This window comes from Eucyclogobius newberryi, unplaced genomic scaffold, assembly GCF_026437365.1.
Source record: "Eucyclogobius newberryi isolate DKJ021-1_F unplaced genomic scaffold, fEucNew1.0.hap1 SCAF_5, whole genome shotgun sequence".
In the NCBI taxonomy this organism is placed as follows: Eukaryota; Metazoa; Chordata; class Actinopteri; order Gobiiformes; family Gobiidae; genus Eucyclogobius; species Eucyclogobius newberryi.
The window spans coordinates 30,422,960-30,439,889 of record NW_027316167.1 but is presented as its reverse complement, the minus strand read 5'-3'; the positions used below and the strand labels follow the sequence as shown (position 1 = coordinate 30,439,889).

At 43.7% G+C, this 16,930-nt stretch overlaps 3 protein-coding genes across 3 annotated transcripts; all 3 read left to right on the top strand.

Moving 5' to 3' along the window:
- The first annotated feature begins 473 nt into the window (after window positions 1-473).
- On the top strand, window positions 474-4,836 carry LOC140380723 (adhesion G-protein coupled receptor G2-like). Its single transcript, XM_072464633.1, has 6 exons — window positions 474-527; window positions 587-702; window positions 821-1,086; window positions 4,144-4,246; window positions 4,312-4,640; window positions 4,724-4,836. The coding sequence occupies exons 1-6, from the start codon at window positions 504-506 to the stop codon at window positions 4,834-4,836; spliced, it is 951 nt and encodes a 316-aa protein (XP_072320734.1). The 5' UTR covers window positions 474-503.
- A 930-nt stretch (window positions 4,837-5,766) lies between these two features.
- On the top strand, window positions 5,767-9,254 carry LOC140381377 (adhesion G protein-coupled receptor G3-like). Its single transcript, XM_072465425.1, has 12 exons — window positions 5,767-5,857; window positions 6,189-6,243; window positions 6,328-6,418; window positions 6,496-6,615; window positions 6,692-6,853; window positions 6,915-6,966; window positions 7,037-7,128; window positions 7,408-7,526; window positions 7,864-8,144; window positions 8,225-8,327; window positions 8,410-8,735; window positions 8,818-9,254. Exons 1-12 carry the CDS (start codon window positions 5,800-5,802, stop codon window positions 8,928-8,930), a joined length of 1,572 nt encoding a protein of 523 aa, XP_072321526.1. The 5' UTR covers window positions 5,767-5,799; the 3' UTR covers window positions 8,931-9,254.
- A 3,886-nt stretch (window positions 9,255-13,140) lies between these two features.
- On the top strand, window positions 13,141-16,080 carry slc7a6os (solute carrier family 7 member 6 opposite strand). The gene is made up of 5 exons (XM_072465427.1): window positions 13,141-13,404; window positions 13,776-14,102; window positions 14,229-14,432; window positions 14,752-14,884; window positions 15,902-16,080. The coding sequence occupies exons 1-5, from the start codon at window positions 13,216-13,218 to the stop codon at window positions 16,033-16,035; spliced, it is 987 nt and encodes a 328-aa protein (XP_072321528.1). The 5' UTR covers window positions 13,141-13,215; the 3' UTR covers window positions 16,036-16,080.
- Window positions 16,081-16,930: the final 850 nt, after the last annotated feature.

Here is a 16,930-nt window from a genome sequence, read left to right as displayed (position 1 = left end):
AGAACTGTGGTAAGTGTCTGGTATGTTAACGTAACATATGAACAGTTATTTAGATAACTATAGCATAAAGAACATGCTAACAAGTTTACCAAAGCATCAGTTTTACCCCAAATCACTAAATCCATTGAATTCTTCTTCCTCTGTGTCACTTCTAAACAACTCCACAAACTCCAGAGGTGCAGATTCTTCTTCTGCCTCGCTTAGAGCCTAGAGCGCCCTCTTGTGTTTGCCTGTGTGAAAATGACAAATAATAACGCACATACCAAATTATAGAGACTTATAGTCTGGAAAATACAGTATTTGTCTTAAGAACTTATAATGTATTATGTGTAATTGTTAGAACAGAGTAGAATATGATAATTGATTTTTGTTTCTTATTTATATCTTCACCTTGGTATTCTTAGAAGTAACTGACGCACCTCTTTACAGACTTTGAGTGGAAAACAGATGGATGTAAGACTGAAATCACCTTTAGCAACGACGTTATTTGCAGCTGCGACCACATGACACCCTTTGCCGTGTTGCTGGTAAAGTTAACCAGTTTCTCCCATTGTATTTCTTTTTACTTAATTTATTTCTTATGCAGATACGAATTCCAATTGAACCAATTCACTGGCAAATATTGTCTTACATAAGTTATATCGGTTGTGGACTGTCTGCATTCTTCACCGCTTTATCCATTGCCGTATATTTGTTGTCTAAGTAAGTCTTTTTTTATTTTCTTTTTCTATTATGGGAAAGATTATACTACAAATATTCTTCACACAAATCCATGCAGCCTTATCCTAATTGAAACACATTTTATCTTCATCCGCAATAGTAAAAAGGCAGACCACTCCATTGCCATCCACGTGTCCCTGAGCGGAGCCTTGTTCCTCCTCAACACGACCTTCCTTCTGACCGAATGGGGGGCCCGGATGAAGCCTGACTGGGTGTGCGTGTTCGTGGCAGCTGCCATGCATTACTCCTTGCTCTGCTCTTTTACGTGGATGGCCTTAGAAGCAGTGCATCTCTATCTGCTGCTCATCAAAGTGTTCAACACAAACTACAAACGCTACTTGCTCAAAATGTCTGTCGCTGGATGGGGTGAGTTCAAGAAAAACTTACATATGTTAGGGATCTTCTCAAAATGGGTTGAAGCTGAAAAGACGTAATTTTTTTTGTCTCCCTCTGGACCCCCTCCCCCCCTCAAAAGACGAAAGACTGACTTCACATAAAATGTTAACGCGTTGATAAAACAATAGTAGCTTGAATGACCCTGCTCACCTTTAGTCCCTGAACATCCTTTGTAGAGCTGGGTTTTGATTCAAATTTCAAGATTCGATTCGATTCCGATTTTTACGTTTCAAAATCGTTTTTTTCCGATTTTCTCAGATTCCATCCGATTCAATCCGATTTCGATCTGATTTCCGATTTGATCCGGGGGTTAATGTTATTAAAAATGAAAAATGTATTTGAACCGTTTCCTTCACTTCATGACTGTGTAAAGAAGCAACATATTAAAACTAGTATTATATCAATATTAAACAGCAAATCTTACAAGTATTGGTAGTTACTGATGGAAGACTGATGAAAAGGTTAAGGGTCAATCTACCTTCAAGAATGATAATTCAGGACAATAAATGGAGGACATCATTGAGGTGACGACATCTGCAACAGTGGATTCTACTGGGACACGAACCAGTGCATTATTATTATGCTTGAAAATAATTAAGAATTCACCCAAAAGCGGTTGCTACCAAAAGCATTTTTATTTTAAAACTGCTCACACACTGCTAGTACTGAAACTGGAAGTATAAAATGTAAACGTTGAGCATTTTTCATTATTTAAAAAAAAAAAAAAAAAAAAAATGTGTATATATATATATATATATATATATATATATATATATATTATTTATTTATTTTAAAATAAAAAAAATCTATCTTTGGACGTACAAATCGATAATCGGTCATTAATATGCGAATCGATTAAAAATCGGAAAATCGATTTTTTTCAACCCAGCTCTAATCCTTTGGTAAGTTTATCAGTAGTTGTGAATTCTCCAAATAATGTCACCTGTTGCGCATGTTTGTTTACTCAATCCACATGGTCCATGGCGCGCCGTGGCCAGCGCGGGGAGCGGGGCGGGTGCTCCCTCGCACGGGCCACTGCGCGCCGTGATCACAACGCACCGTGCGCGCCACGGTGCGCTGTGCTCCCCCGTACGCACTCCCCGTGCTCTGCGCCGCACCCGCCGCCTAATGTTGGCCTAATGCTCGTTGCTGAGAGAGTTTTTTAGCATTTCAAAACAATTACTGCCACAACGACGTATTGAAGCTTCAAAGCAACAAAAAGACGAAATGTAGGTTCAACCCCCCCCCCCCAGACGAAAAATATTACGTCTTTTCAGCTACAACCTATTTTGAGATGATCCCTTAATTCAAGAGGGTTGTGTTCCCAACGTAGTCCTTTGATGCTGTCTATCCATCCATCATCCATCCATCCATCCATCTTCTTCTGCCTATCCGGGGCAGCAGTCTAAGCACTTCCAGGGACTTCCAAACTTTCCTCTCCCCAGACACTTCCTCCAACTCCTCCGGGGGGATCCCGAGGCGTTCCCAGGCCAGCCTAGAGACATAGTCTCTCCAGCGTGTCCTGGGTCTTCCCCGGGGCCTCTTCCCGGTGGGACATGCCCGGAACACCTCCCAGGGAGGCGCCCAGGAGGCTCCGGAACAGATGCCCGAGCCACCTCAGCTGGAGGAGCAGCGGCTCTACTCCGAGCTCCCCCGTGTGGCCGAGCTCCTCACCCTATCTCTAAGGGAGCGCCCAGCCACCCGGCAGTGGAAACTCATTTCGACCGCTTGTATCCGCGATCTTGTTCTTTCGCTCATAACCCAAAATTCATGACCATAGGTGAGGGTAGGAACGTAGACCGACCGGTAAATAGAGAGCTTTGCCTTTCGACTCAGCTCCTTCTTTACCACAACGGTCCGATGCAGCGACCGCTTCTACCTGCGTTGCAACATTGAAATTTCCCCATGTGTGGACAATAAAGGATTATCTTATCTTATCTTATCACTGCAGCCGCTGCACCAATCTGCCTGTCAATCAACGCTCTGTCCTTCCCTCACTCGTGAACAAGACCCCGAGATACTTGAACTCCTCCACTTGGGGCAAGGACTCCCCACCCACCTGGAGAGGGCAAGCCACCTTTTTCCGGTTGAGAACCATGGCCTCGGATTTGGAGGTGCTGATTCTCATCCCAGCCGCTTCACACTCGGCTGCAAACCGTCCCAGTGCATGTTGCAGGTCCGGGTTTGATGGAGCCATCAGGACAACATCGTCTGCAAACAGCAGAGATGAGATCCTGTGGTCCCCAAACCGGACACCCTCCGACCCCCGACTGCGCCTAGAAATTCTGTCCATAAAAACTATGAACTGAACTGGTGACAAAGGGCAACATGCACTGGGAACAGGTCTGACTTACTGCCGGCAATGCGAACACAGCTCCTGCTCCGGTCATACAGGGACCGGACAGCCCTGAGCAAAGGGCCCGGGACCCTGTACACCCGGAGCACCCCCCAAAGGACACCCGGAGGGACACGGTCAAAAGCCTTCTCCAGATCCACAAAGCACATGTGGACTAGTTGGGCAAACTCGCATGATCCCTCAAGCACCCGATGGAGAGTATAGAGCTGGTCCAGTGTTCCACGACCGGGACGAAAACCACTCTGCTCCTCCTGAATCCGAGGTTCGACTATCGGTCGGATTCTCCTCTCCAGTACCTTGAAATAGATCTTACCCGGGAGGCTGAGGAGTGTGATCCCTCTGTAGTTGGAACACACTCTCCGGCCCCCCCTGAACAGAGGCAACGCCACCATGCGATGTTGCAGGGACGTATCAGCCAAGACAGTCCTATAACATCCAGAGACTTTAGGTACTCAGGGCGGATCATCATCACATGGATGTGATGGAAAAGGAACAAATTAAATTCAAACAGTTATTTTTAGGAGCCTTGTCCTGTCTCATCCATTCTGTTCTCATTTTTGTTTTATTTCTAATAATTGACTAAAATAGCCACACATTTTGTTTTAGACCTCATTGAGCACCTGCCTTTCCTTAAATCAATGCTTATTCAGCTTTTCATTTAATAATTCCAGGTATCCCGGCTATAATTGTCTCAGTCTCGGTGGGAGTAAAGGACAATGAGTTCTACGGCCTGACGGAGACCACAATGGCAGATTCCAATCAGACAAGTGCCATGTAAGTACTCTGAACGACAGGATTATCACTGACCTTTGCATTGATCGTGGTCATCGCTCTCACAGCTGCTGGATCGTAGACGACTCGTATTTCTACTCCGTCAACTTGGTCTACTTCACCCTCATCTTCATGGTCAACTCGGGCATTCTGATGGCGGTGGCCTCGAGCATTTGCAAGATGAAGCGGGTGTTCAGGAACGCGAAGGTCGGCATGGAATCGAAAGGCGACAGACGATGGCGAGATCCGGAGAGATTCAGCGAGTCCTGCAAGAGCGGCCTCACCGTGCTGGGTCTCACGTGCCTCATGGGAACGACCTGGGGCCTCGCCTTTCTCGGCTCAGGGTTCGTGAACTACACTGTCCTCTACCTCTTCTGCATCTTCAATTCCACACAAGGTTTGCGCGCGGTTCTGTCACAAATTTGTTTTCTGCTTGACCGTTGACTCGTTGTGACTTTTCTTCACTTGTCTGGTCAAAAGGGTTCTTCATCTTCATGTGGATTTGCCTGTCAACCAACAAGCAGAAGAAGAGGGAACAGCAGGACAAGATATCTTCAAGTCCGGTGAAGACTACAACGACCAAAACGGAATAGTATCTGTATTTCTATGTATTAAGATAATCAGTAATATTTTAACACAAAAGGCAGCTCTGTGATGATTCCAGGCGGCCATTTTGCGGAGAAGACATTATTTGCATCCTGTACCTTGATGAAATGCTTGAAATAAATACTATTTGTCTAATATTTTAAAGTGTGAATTGAAAAAAAAGTCAAAAGGAGTAAATATTTCTTGACATGCTGATCACATAAAGATTTTGAGTTTTTAGTTTGACTCTTTTTATTAAAACGTTGTTGTTTTTAATACATTTTACTTTGTTTCCCTTGACATTCCCAACACATATAAACCAATGTCTGTAAACTATAACTGCAAGAAATGTATCTGTTTAAATATACACTGCCGTACTTTTGTGGTTGTTGTTATTTTTCATATTAAATTACACTAATTAGAAAGAAGAGGCGTAAACAATGCGGCGTCACTGTCTGGCTCTTTAGATTAGAATTGTGGTCATATTTGTTGCATTTTTCTGGTGCAGAAGTTTGCTCAGGGCATTCCAAAAGCTTAAAATCAACTGACATTAAGTTTCGCGTATACAGCCTATTTGTGACGATAACCTACAGTTTAACTCAGTAATACAACATCTGTATTTCTACCATGTTCCTGTTAACCCTCATTTCCCTTGTCTTCATGTCTCACACAAACTTTTTAGCTCTTCAAAAAGGAAACATTTTGAAACTTCCTCTTCCCATCTTAGAGTAACGGGCTCGATCACGCACAACGTTTAAAACACAACGAAAGTATACAAAAACCTATGTTTAAAAAAATGTTTCAGTGGAATAATTATGCAAAAAATAAACAAAATACCCAGTGATGCATTTCCTGCCTGTGACACACTGACTGGCATGTGACGGTTGGGGATGTGAAACCCATCGCTCTGCTCTCACATCTCGTCTTAATACTTACCACAGCGTCGCATGCACTTGTGACACGGGGCGAGCATGTGGAGTTCTATCAGTCTTACGGTTATTCTAGGCTTTCTGACCGAGGCCACTGCCAGTAAGTACTTTTATTTTCTATATTTCTGATCATAACCTGACATATTTGTGTATCAAAGTCTGTGTGCTTGTGTTGTGACAAGCCAAAGACACATTGCGTCATCATCGCGTATGAAAGGCAATAAAGTTATGGTATTTAGCTTTACACCTCCTTTTATTTACCAAAGAAAATATATATATATAAACAAATATGATGTTTTGTTCTTCACTTGCGTACTTTTAATTCAACTGTAACTTTGAATTCCCTGTGTTGTTCATGATTCGTCTTTCTGTCACCTCTGGAAAAACAACAATTGTCTGTTTCACAATTTTTTTGATCATTTCCTCTTTAGCAAAATACTGTGAAAATGCGCTGCTTGACTGTCCGCCGGGTCGTGGTTTCTCTAGGTAAGATGTGTGTTAAAAAGGATTTCAAATATCACAATGTGTTTGTAGTGTGACTAAAATGCAATGTCCCTTTTATATTGACAGTTGTTACGATCAAACCATTAGGGAATGTTTCCAAAAAGCGAAGGTTAAGAACCCAAAATTCTATTTACAGACGTTAGAACCGACAAAAGAGGTACACGCATGACACGACCAACATTAAACGCAAACAGAGGCTTAATTTGATACATAATATTACATTTACTGTTTTAGGCTAATGTCCCAATGGGAAAGCATAGAGTTCACATCCCATCGACAGCTCTGAAGATGAGCCAAGGAGAGGAGCAATATGTGCGTGTGGTGGTGACTATGCTGGACAGCTCTTATTTTAAGGTTAGTAGCACCAATGTGTGTTCAAAACTGTTAAAAGAAATAAGAGAAGAGCGTGACCTTTGCCTTGTCTTTTCAGCCAACGTCAACAAAAGCTGTCGTGAAATCCGGCTTCATTTTAGACAAGTCTGTCCTGGTGGTGACGGCGGGGACTCGACACGTTCAAAACCTGACGGAGCCTGTCAAGTTACTGTTCAGACCTCGGGAGGAAAATGACACAAAACAAGTGGCAATAACAAACGTAAATGTTGGAAAGCAAATGTCGTCTTAAATAGCATAGAAAATAAACTATTGTCTTCCAGGGTCAAAGCGCTGCCTGTGTTTTTTGGAAAGATTCGGATGATGGAGAATCCGGTGAGCTTTATGTCGCTTTATTGTTTGTTTGACTCATTGACGCTGGCTCAGTCGAATGCATGTGTTTTAGGCGACTGGAGCACAGACGGCTGTAGCACCCACTATAATGGAACGGATTACATCTGCAGCTGCAACCATCTCAGCTTCTTTGCCATTCTTGTGGTGAGTACATCGATGTATTTTTGGATTATGAAATATAGGCTCAGAAACAACACAAACTAACACTAACTACTGGTGCTTCTCGGGCTGTGATGCAGATGCTACTGGGATTTTTCTTGGTTTGATTTAGAAATACGTAAGGGACAATATTTTAGACCTTTAGTTATGTATTACCCTGTTTTTTTTGTCCTATTCAATGTGGTACAAAATAATTAATTGTCAAAACAATATGTGCTGGACTTTTTGGTGTTTATTTAATCCATTATTATAATCTTAATACAGAACCCAACAATAAAAGTGGACAAGAAAAATGCCCTGAACCTCACCAAAATAAGTTACGGTGGATCAGCTTTGTCTATTCTCTTCACGCTCATCAGCTTCTTCCTCTACATTCGTCTGCAGTAAGTATTTGAGGCGCTTGTCTAACTTTGTTTTACCCGTAAGTCACTTTTGACTTGGTTTCCTGAATTGACCTTTCAAGAGCGTCATTACCGAACACTGTGTCTTTGTATAGTCATCTTGTACCAAAACAGCACATTTAAGAGGAAATGGTGATTTTCTGCTGTTAGTCACCGCACTTTCTCTTCAGTTCAATGTGATTGTGTAGCGCCCAAAATCACAACAGCCGTTTAAAACAGATTAAACAATGTTCATAGGGAATTAGCAAATGGACAGGACTTTAGTTTTGAAGCTTGGATTATAATGAAACTGATCTTTACATCAAATTGACTCTTCTAGCCGGCGACGTCCTGAAAAGGCCCTCGGTATACACATCCAGTTGGCAGGGGCCATGCTTCTCCTTCACCAGAGCTTCCTGGTGTCCAGCTTGTTTCTGTGGTACAACCCGGAAACGGCAAGTGGGGGTCTCTGCAAAGCCTTCGGCCTGATCCTCCACTGGTCACTGCTGGCCACGTTTAGCTGGGCGGCGTTGGAAGGATTTCACCTGTACCTGCTGCTCATCCGGGTATTCAACATCTACGTCCGGCGATACGTGCTCAAGATCAGCCTGTTCGGATGGGGTCAGTAGAAACGATTCAGGTTATTGCTGTTGTTCTTCCATAATAATCTCACACGCACAAAACATTTTCCCGGCGAACAGGTTTCCCCACACTGGTCGTAGCCATTTGTTTGACTGCAGGTGTTTATGGAAAGTACGAGGCAAACCTAACAGATGCCGACAACCAAACCGCCATAGGACAGATGTAAGCATAATAAACTATCATAAATATACTATAATATTTGTGTTTCATGTGTTAAAAACCCGCCTCTCTGCGCCTCCCACAGGTGTTGGATCAGCAGCGACGCCCCGCACGGCCTCATCGCCAGCTTCGTCACCACCGTAGCCTTCCCCTGTCTGGTCGTGGTGTATAACGGGTTCATGCTGGGGAGGGTGGTCTGCCAGCTGTGGGATCTGCGGCGGGCGGACTACGGCATGGAGGGCAACCGTAATTGGAAAGAACTGCAAAAGGAGAGGATGACGCGGTTGTGGAAGGACGCGGTGACGGTGTTAGGCCTCACCTGTCTGTTGGGGTTGCCGTGGGGACTCGCCAGTTTAACGTACATCTCTACGGCGGGGATTTACGTCTTCAGTGTTTTTAACGCGCTCCAAGGTCAGTGTGTATGATTTGCCGTAGTTGTGTTGACGTGATTGCTCTCTTTCCGCGTGTTTGACGGCGTGTTCCTCGTCCTCAGGTTTTCTGCTGTTCCTGTGGTGTCTCGCTTTGAGGTCCAAGTCGAAGTCCAAGAACAATTCTTCAGTCAGAGACCAATTATCGTCACAAAAAATCATTAACACCAGTGTATGACATGAGTTACTTCATGACTAAAAACTCTGGCATTGACTGAGAAAGTATTAAGACGATTTGTCCCTCCCTTTGAGGACTAAACGGAGATTTTTGATTTGCCCTGGTGACTCTTGGAATTAAGTCTCCCTGAGCCTCGATTGATGGTGAATTAACTTTCCCTTTCACTCTTTCTTGAAATCTTCTACAACATGGACTTTACCTATAGTTGTACATGTATTACACTGTCCTTCTGTGACAATCTTGAATCGTCATTTGCTGCTATTCGTATATACAAAAAAATCATCTTGAGGTATTTGTTATTTTTAGTTATACCATAAATTGTTAATTGCATGTATGTATTTATTTATGTATGTAAAATGAAATACATTTTTGAAAAGCTCTTGATGTCTACTTCACACCAGAGAAAGAAAACATCTGAAATATTACACACAGACCTTGGTATTTCCAGTGGTAAAGTGGGACGCCTTAAACATTTTGACTTTTCACAGTGCAACAGCTGTATTTATTATTTGAAAATGCAACAGATTTAATGAATCACTTGAATCAAGTGTGGTATAGAGCTGTGACAGGTCAGTCTGGTGTGATGCTGGAGGGAATACAGTTAGTAACATAAATATTACTGACACCTTCAGCTGCCTCCACACACCAGAGGATCGCTCTACACGTAAGATACAGATACAGTTGTGCCTTATTCCAGCTCGCTCGAGTTGAATGCTTGAACCCTTGAGCCAAACATCACTTCACAAACAAATGATGACGTCACTCGCTGGACTCTACACAAGCGACACACTTGTCCCATAGGCAACACAACCTAAACAAAAGTCAATCAAAATAATTATTATTCCCCAAAAGAGGTGGCTGTTTGGGACAGATGCTGGAGTACAGTATCTCTAGGGCGTGCAGCTAATCCTGTTGTTTCACCACCTGACCAGTGGAGGGCAGCATTACACTAGCCTAACACCGAGGCAGAGGAACGTTTTTATTTACTTTTATGTACTCTTTAAACTGAAACAATAATACATTGTCCTCGCCCAGTCTCGTAGACGCACGGCTGCCAAGCAGCGACATCAGTGGAAATGAAGCCTAAATAATAAAGCTGTACAGGGAGGAAGATGAAGAAGAGTCAGCCCTGGAATAAAGCCGGTTGGTCTCTGAAACAACAACTATTCTACGACAAGTCACAAAGACATATCATGATATGTGGGCTTTGTAACACCAAAGCAATGGAAGGAGTACTTTTACGGACTACGACAGAGTCTGAGGAATAAAGTCTGGCGGTAATGCAACACTGATCTGTTTCTTCAATGGACATAGGGACGTCTCCCTTCGACTGCATGGGCAGGTGCTCGAACAGGTCAGGGAGGTGAGGTTCTTGGGGGTCACCTTTGACGAGAGGCTTAGTTGGCGTCGGCACATTGATGAGGTCAGTGGTAAATGCAAAAGGGTGAATTACTTGCTTCGTTGTCTATCCGGCCAGGACTGGGGGGCCAGCAGAAGGTCGCTCCTGGGTATTTATCGGGCCGTCATGAGGGCGGCTATTGATTATGGCTGTATAGCCTACATGTCTGCGGCTGAGACTAACTTAAAGACGCTTGATGTGGAGCAAGCCCAGGCCTTGCGCATCTGCTGTAGGGCTTTTAGGACCTTCCCTGTCTCAGCGCTGCAGGTTGAGTTGGGGGAATTGCCGTTACGGCTCCGGAGGCTAGAACTTCTGTTGGCTTACTGGGTGAATGTGCAAGGTCATACGAGCTCTCACCCGGTGAGGGACTTTCTCAGGGTTGATGGGGGGCAGAGTGAGGCTGGCGGTATGATTTTCAGCCAGGTAGGAAATGCGAAGGCGCGGCTTGCGGGGGTTGGTGATCTGCGTGTGAGCCCGTCGGTGGCTTTGTCTGCTATAGCTCCGTGGAAGTTTGTCCCGGCTCCTGTTGATGTTAGCTTGCATGGCAAGCTTAGAGGAGTCGCTGGGAGGGCACCGCAGTTTGCCGTTCAAGCGCTCATCGATAAGCACTCAGGTGATGTGTTTATTTATACCGACGGGTCTAGGGATCCTGAGAGTGGGCGTACTGGCGCCGCTTATTTTGTGCCTGACCTGGGGCTAGCGGTCAAGAAGAGGTTGACAGATCGCCTTTCTGTTTTCACGTCGGAACTTATAGCGATACGGTTGGCGTTGGAATGGGCGGAATCTGCTTTGCAGTGTTGCGGCATTGTGGTGGCCTCTGACAGCCTTTCTGCATTGCAAAGCATTAAATCTGGGAAATCGGATTGCAGACAGGATGTGTTGAATGGCATCTTCTGTCTGATGCTCTCCCTGTCCAGGAAGGATGTGAGGGTTTCCTTCATTTGGGTCCCTGCGCATGTGGGGGTGGATGGTAACGAAATGGCTGATGCACTGGCTAAACGTTCCCTTCGGCGGCCATCAATTGATGTGGCGGTTGAGTTAAGCAAATCTGAAATCAAGCCTGTTATCAAGAGTCATGTGGTCGGCCTTTGGCAGGAATTTTGGAGCCACTGTGTTACTGGACGGCATCTCTATCACATACAGGGTAGTGTGGGTCCTTGCGGGTCTATGGGCAGGAACGCGTGGGAGGAAAGGGCCTTCGCCCGCATGAGGATTGGCCATACTGGACTCAATTGGTCACTGAGTAGGATAGGCAAACATCCGACCGGTCTGTGTGGTCACTGTCGGGTGCCAGAGACTGTCGAGCATGTGCTGATTTGCTGTGAGGCTTATGATAGGGAAAGGGCCGGGTTGGCCTTGTGGTTTCGGAATAATGGGCGGGAGTTCAATCTGCGGAACGTTCTGGCGATCCAGTCACAGGGTTTGTGTCAGGCTGTGGTTGCTTACTTATGTAGCACAGGGCTGGGTAAACGTTTATAGAGGTGGGGGGTGTTGGAGACTGAGCCGAGGATGAGGAGCAAGAGGATGTTCTAACGCGCTTTGACTTCATGGGCCTAGAAACGCCAAAGTGATGGAAGAAGGACTTCTAAAGGATAAAACGACAAAGACGTCCCATGACCTCATGGGCTTTGTAAAACAACAAAGACGTCCCATGATCTCATGGGCTTTGTACTTCCAAAGCACCGAACGTCAAAGAGGGAGAGGAAGGTGAAGAAGAGTCTCCCTGGAATAAAGCCGGTTGGTCTCTGACACAACAACTATTCTAGTCACAAAAACACATCATGACCTCATGGGCTTTGTAACGCCAAAGCGATGGGAGGAGTACTTTTACGGACTACGACAGAGTCTGAGGACTACGAAACGTCTGAGGAATAAAGTCTGGCGGTAATGCAACACTCGGATGCCAACCGCCATAAAACAACAACAACAACAACAACTTGGATGCCAACCGCCATAAAACAACAACAACAACAACAACAACAACAACATTGACACATTCCATTATATTTTATATCATGAGAAGTCAGACAGACGGACAGACAAATAAAAATAAATACAATAAGTAAGATAAAGGGAAATGAGGTTTTTATTTATTTTTAGTTGTTGTCGACACATCCGCACCACCACAAGCACTGTGCTCAGAAACAGGCGGTGTTCATATGTCATTCAAATTGTAAGACACAGAGGAACCTCCTCACACCTCACCATGGATCTACTATGTTAGCCCCTCACATAGATCTTATTATACACCTCACACAGACACATTTCTGGAGACATTTCTAGAATATGTACCACATCAAAAGCTGCCTTTTGCATGTTTATTATCATGCCACCAGATGTATAACATTATGTTACTCTCAGTGAATCAATAATAGTAAATTATTCTAAGCTAATAGGGACATTACTAAAGTGACCCCAACAGGCTTGAAAGGCTGTTATTGAGAAAGATAAATTATTCTTCATCCTCTTTTACTAAATAAAATTAAAAAAAAATCCCTCCGCTTTGATCCCATGTGCTTTGAAGACAATAAAGAAACATAAAGTGTTTAAAGTGATCACAGTGTGACGTGAGAGTTCTGCGCTGTCCCACGGGCTGTGCTTTGTTACGTCACAAGGGGGCGCCAGAACAGCTCTGCCTCAGGCCCCAAAGGTTTGGATTTTATTTAAAGATATAAGACCTGAAAAAAATAGATATATACATAATAAGGATGAATTGCAGTATTACAATAGTTTATTTTGAGATATTGTAGTACACATATTTGTATATATATATATATATATATATATACATATATAAAAGTAATAATACATATAAATCAGGCGGAGTGAGCGCTCGCGCTTCACTTGCTCTGCCAGACACAGACTCAGACTCAGACAGCGGACATCATGGATCCAAACACAACCATCCTACGAGTGAAAAGAAAACGGGGAACGGACCCGGCAGACGCCCTGCTGCTGGCCTGTAAGCGCATCCGCCCGGAGGCTTCTCAAAGCACCAACGAAACGGTCCCAGAACCTCCCGAGGAAGAGGTGGAAAACTCCGTGTTCAAACTCGTGGCGACTGTCGCCACTCAGGTGAGGCCCGCTGTTAGCACCGATGCTAACGTCTGCTGCTAATGTCAACACAGGACATCCACAAAGTAGAACACGAGCATTTAGAGCATATTCCCCCGGACACAACACTATATTATGATTCCATTTACACTATTTACACCGCACACTAAGGAATAAAACACCACGGCTAACGACTGCTAACTGTTGTTAGCATTATAGCGTGTGATAATGGTTTTAGCGATCATTACATCATCCTACTTTACTCGTTGACTTTTGTTAAAGTATTTAAAGATCAGTGGTTGATTTCTGTAGTTATTCATGAATGTCGTGTTCTAGTTGTCTTATAAATAAAAGCCCGTGTTCATGTGACTGAAGCAGGCTTGTGTTGACAGGATGCTCCGGTGCAGACGCAGGTGCGACAGGCCCTGGCCCGGCCCCGCTTGGCCCATGCACTGCGTCCTTCTGCCGCCAGCTCTCAGCGCATCCTCGGAGATCTCCGCAGCTCCAAGTGGAGCACCAGGCGTGAGGAACGCTACAGGCTGATCTCCAACCACCGCACAGCAGTGTCAGCCCCCGCTGAGGAGCAGAATGCCCCCACAGAGACTTCACAGACAGTAGTGGACAACACCAAAGACCAGGACAAAAGCTGGGCTGTGGGAGAGATTCAGGTGGTTGATTTGCTTCATGAAGATGCCCAGGATCCGGATAAGTCTGGAAAGGTTAGTACTTTCTTATGTATTATTAGATCCCGTTTGTTAGTACCCTGGCTCCTCATTCATGTAAACATTGAAACTGAGCAGTGTTTGTCGTTCTTGACCTCCTCTGTATGTGCTTTTCTTCTTCAGAAACTGACCGACCCTGAGGTGATCATGTGTAACAACATGAAGATGCTCCGCGAGCGGCTGTCCGTCTCTGGAGACGGTCTCGGAGGAGCGCATCGAGAGCCTGAAGACGACTACGTTTACGATCTGTACTACCAGGAAACGGCCACGCCTGGGTGGATCCAGGACATCCTGTCTGTCAGAGTCTATGCTGATGAGGGAGAACTGGTGTGTGTGGATGGATGGACACACAGATGAATGAGATGAATGAGGCTCGTGTCGGAGTGAGTGACTGATTCACACGGCGTAGCTGTAGAAATCTGTCTTTTAATGCTAGAGAAGTTAACAATTTTCAGAGTACGTCAATCCCATCTGGGTCTGATTTGTGTTTTACTTGAGTAGTAACGGAGTAGTTTTCTTACCGTACGATTTCCTCTTATTCAAATAGTGATACTTGTATTTTGCTATGACATCAAAAGGATTTAGATCTTTTCTAGACCTAATGTAAGGACTATAAAAAAAAAAACGAATCCATCTCATTTTCCAGGTACCTGACCTCGTAGTTCACGAAGAAGAGGTCTACGAAGACGAGGACGACGAGAACGAAGAAGGCAACTGGAGGAACGACTACCCCGATGAAGGCAGCGATGAAGACGGCGACCGGGAGGAGCGCTACGGAGGTGAGCGGCTCTCAGGCTCAGGTCTTATAAGTATATGTACGAGATCGAGCTAAATGGGAGCTGACCATGAGCTGGTTTGACACACGACGAGAGACGCGGCGGCAGAGGCCGCTTAAACATATAAAAAAAAATTGAAATAAGTCTTTCTTTCTTTTTTAAACTAGTGATGTTTTGCAGCGCATATATAAAAGAGCTTGAAATGGAAAAGGAAACGTACACAAAATGCTCACACTCCTTCGTTTTGAGTTTTAGGGTCCTAAAGTGTGTATGACCAGGTTTTTATAATTTTTGTTTTTTTTTAACTTGATTTTGGTGTATTTGTTTATGCCTGTTGTAAATATAAATGATAGTTTTGCGCAGAAAACGAGTGGCAATATTTGGCGATGCACTGTAAAAAAAACAGGAAGTGACATCACACGAGGGACACTCATTCCGTCCAAAGTTTATTGTGAATTTATACAAAATACACAACTTTTTTGAATCTCTAAACGTTAAATCAACAAAATAAAGTGGTGCTAATACATTCTTCATACAAAAAATTGGTCCAGTGGTCGCAAGCTAATTTCTTTGTGATGTCAAAACAGGAAGTACAATTTATAATATATAAATAAATAAAAAATGAGCTACTCTGGGATAAAATGTGTTTAATTTTTAGCATAATTTTGAAGATATTTATTTTTAACTCTATTTTAGTTCTGTGAGTGGTTTTTAAGATTGTCAAATGTTTACTTTATTTGGTTTATTTATACCTACGATAGTTTTGCACCAGACAAGATGACAGGAAGTGACATCACACTAGGGACACTCATTCCATCCCAAGTTTAAGCAGAATTCACACAAAAGACACAACAATTTTCATTTGTCAAATAAAAAAAAATGTGACGGTAGATGAGCTTTGGCCCAGTGCTTTCTGGGTAATGTCCCAGTGTGACGTCATCAATTACAAACTTGCTTTTTTTGGGATTAAAAAAAGTGTATACTATTGAGCTAAATGTAAGTTATATGACATTCCTTCAGGTTACTGGGAGGAGGAGCACTCGTACAGCCGGAGGAACTGGGCGCAGTACCAGAGCGAGGTGCTGCAGGAACTCGGTCGCCGCGGCAACGAAGACTATGACGAGGAGGACGACGACAAATCTGAATCAGACTAAAAGAAGTAGCCTTTTTTCTTTTTTTTTAATCATTTCTTTTACGGCAACCTCCAAAACAACTACACGAGAGGAAGGACCACAACGACACCCGTGCATATTTAAGAAAATAAAACTCATTTTGTTCGCTCCGTTTTGGCGCATTGTCCACTGATATTGGCTTGATGTAGCATGTTTTACCTGGCTTCGGTCCTTCCTCTGTAGAGCTGTCGAGGTCTGAGGCCCAATCTCCCTTTTTTTATATCGAGTGAATTTTTGGTATGGGTGTTTTTGAAGTACGCGTTGCGTCATACAAATGTCGTGCGATCTGCTTCAGTATGCTTTGTGAGACGCGTCAGGTCCGCGCGTGGTCGCATATTTGCATCGTTCGTGCATGTTAGAGTGTAAACGTGTGTCGTGCGCGCTAGATCTTGCGTAATGTGAACATGTGTGTGTTTTTCTTTAAAGGTATGGATTGTTTGCTTGTTGGAATTAAACTTGTTTTTGTATATATGTACATGTGTATAAAATGCTTTCAAAATAAAACTTCTTTGGTTTTATTGCACCTTTTGCATGGATTATTTTTTACTAATTTAAGGCTGAATTAGATAAGTTAGCAGTTAGCCTAACAATTGCACTACTGTGTTTTCCAGAGTATAAGTCACACCAGCCAAAAAATGCATAATGGAGAAGAAAAAAACAAGTCGCACTGGAGTATGAAACAAATATATAAGTCGCTCCGGAGTATAAGTTTAAGTCGCACCTCGGCCAAAACTGATAAAAGGTGCGACTTAGTTTGAAAACTACGATATTTAAAAAAATATAATACAATGTTTTGTGATTGCCCCTTTACCATATTTGAAAGGAAAAATCAATGCAATACGATTTGTTCATTGTACAAATCCCATTATTTTTTTAT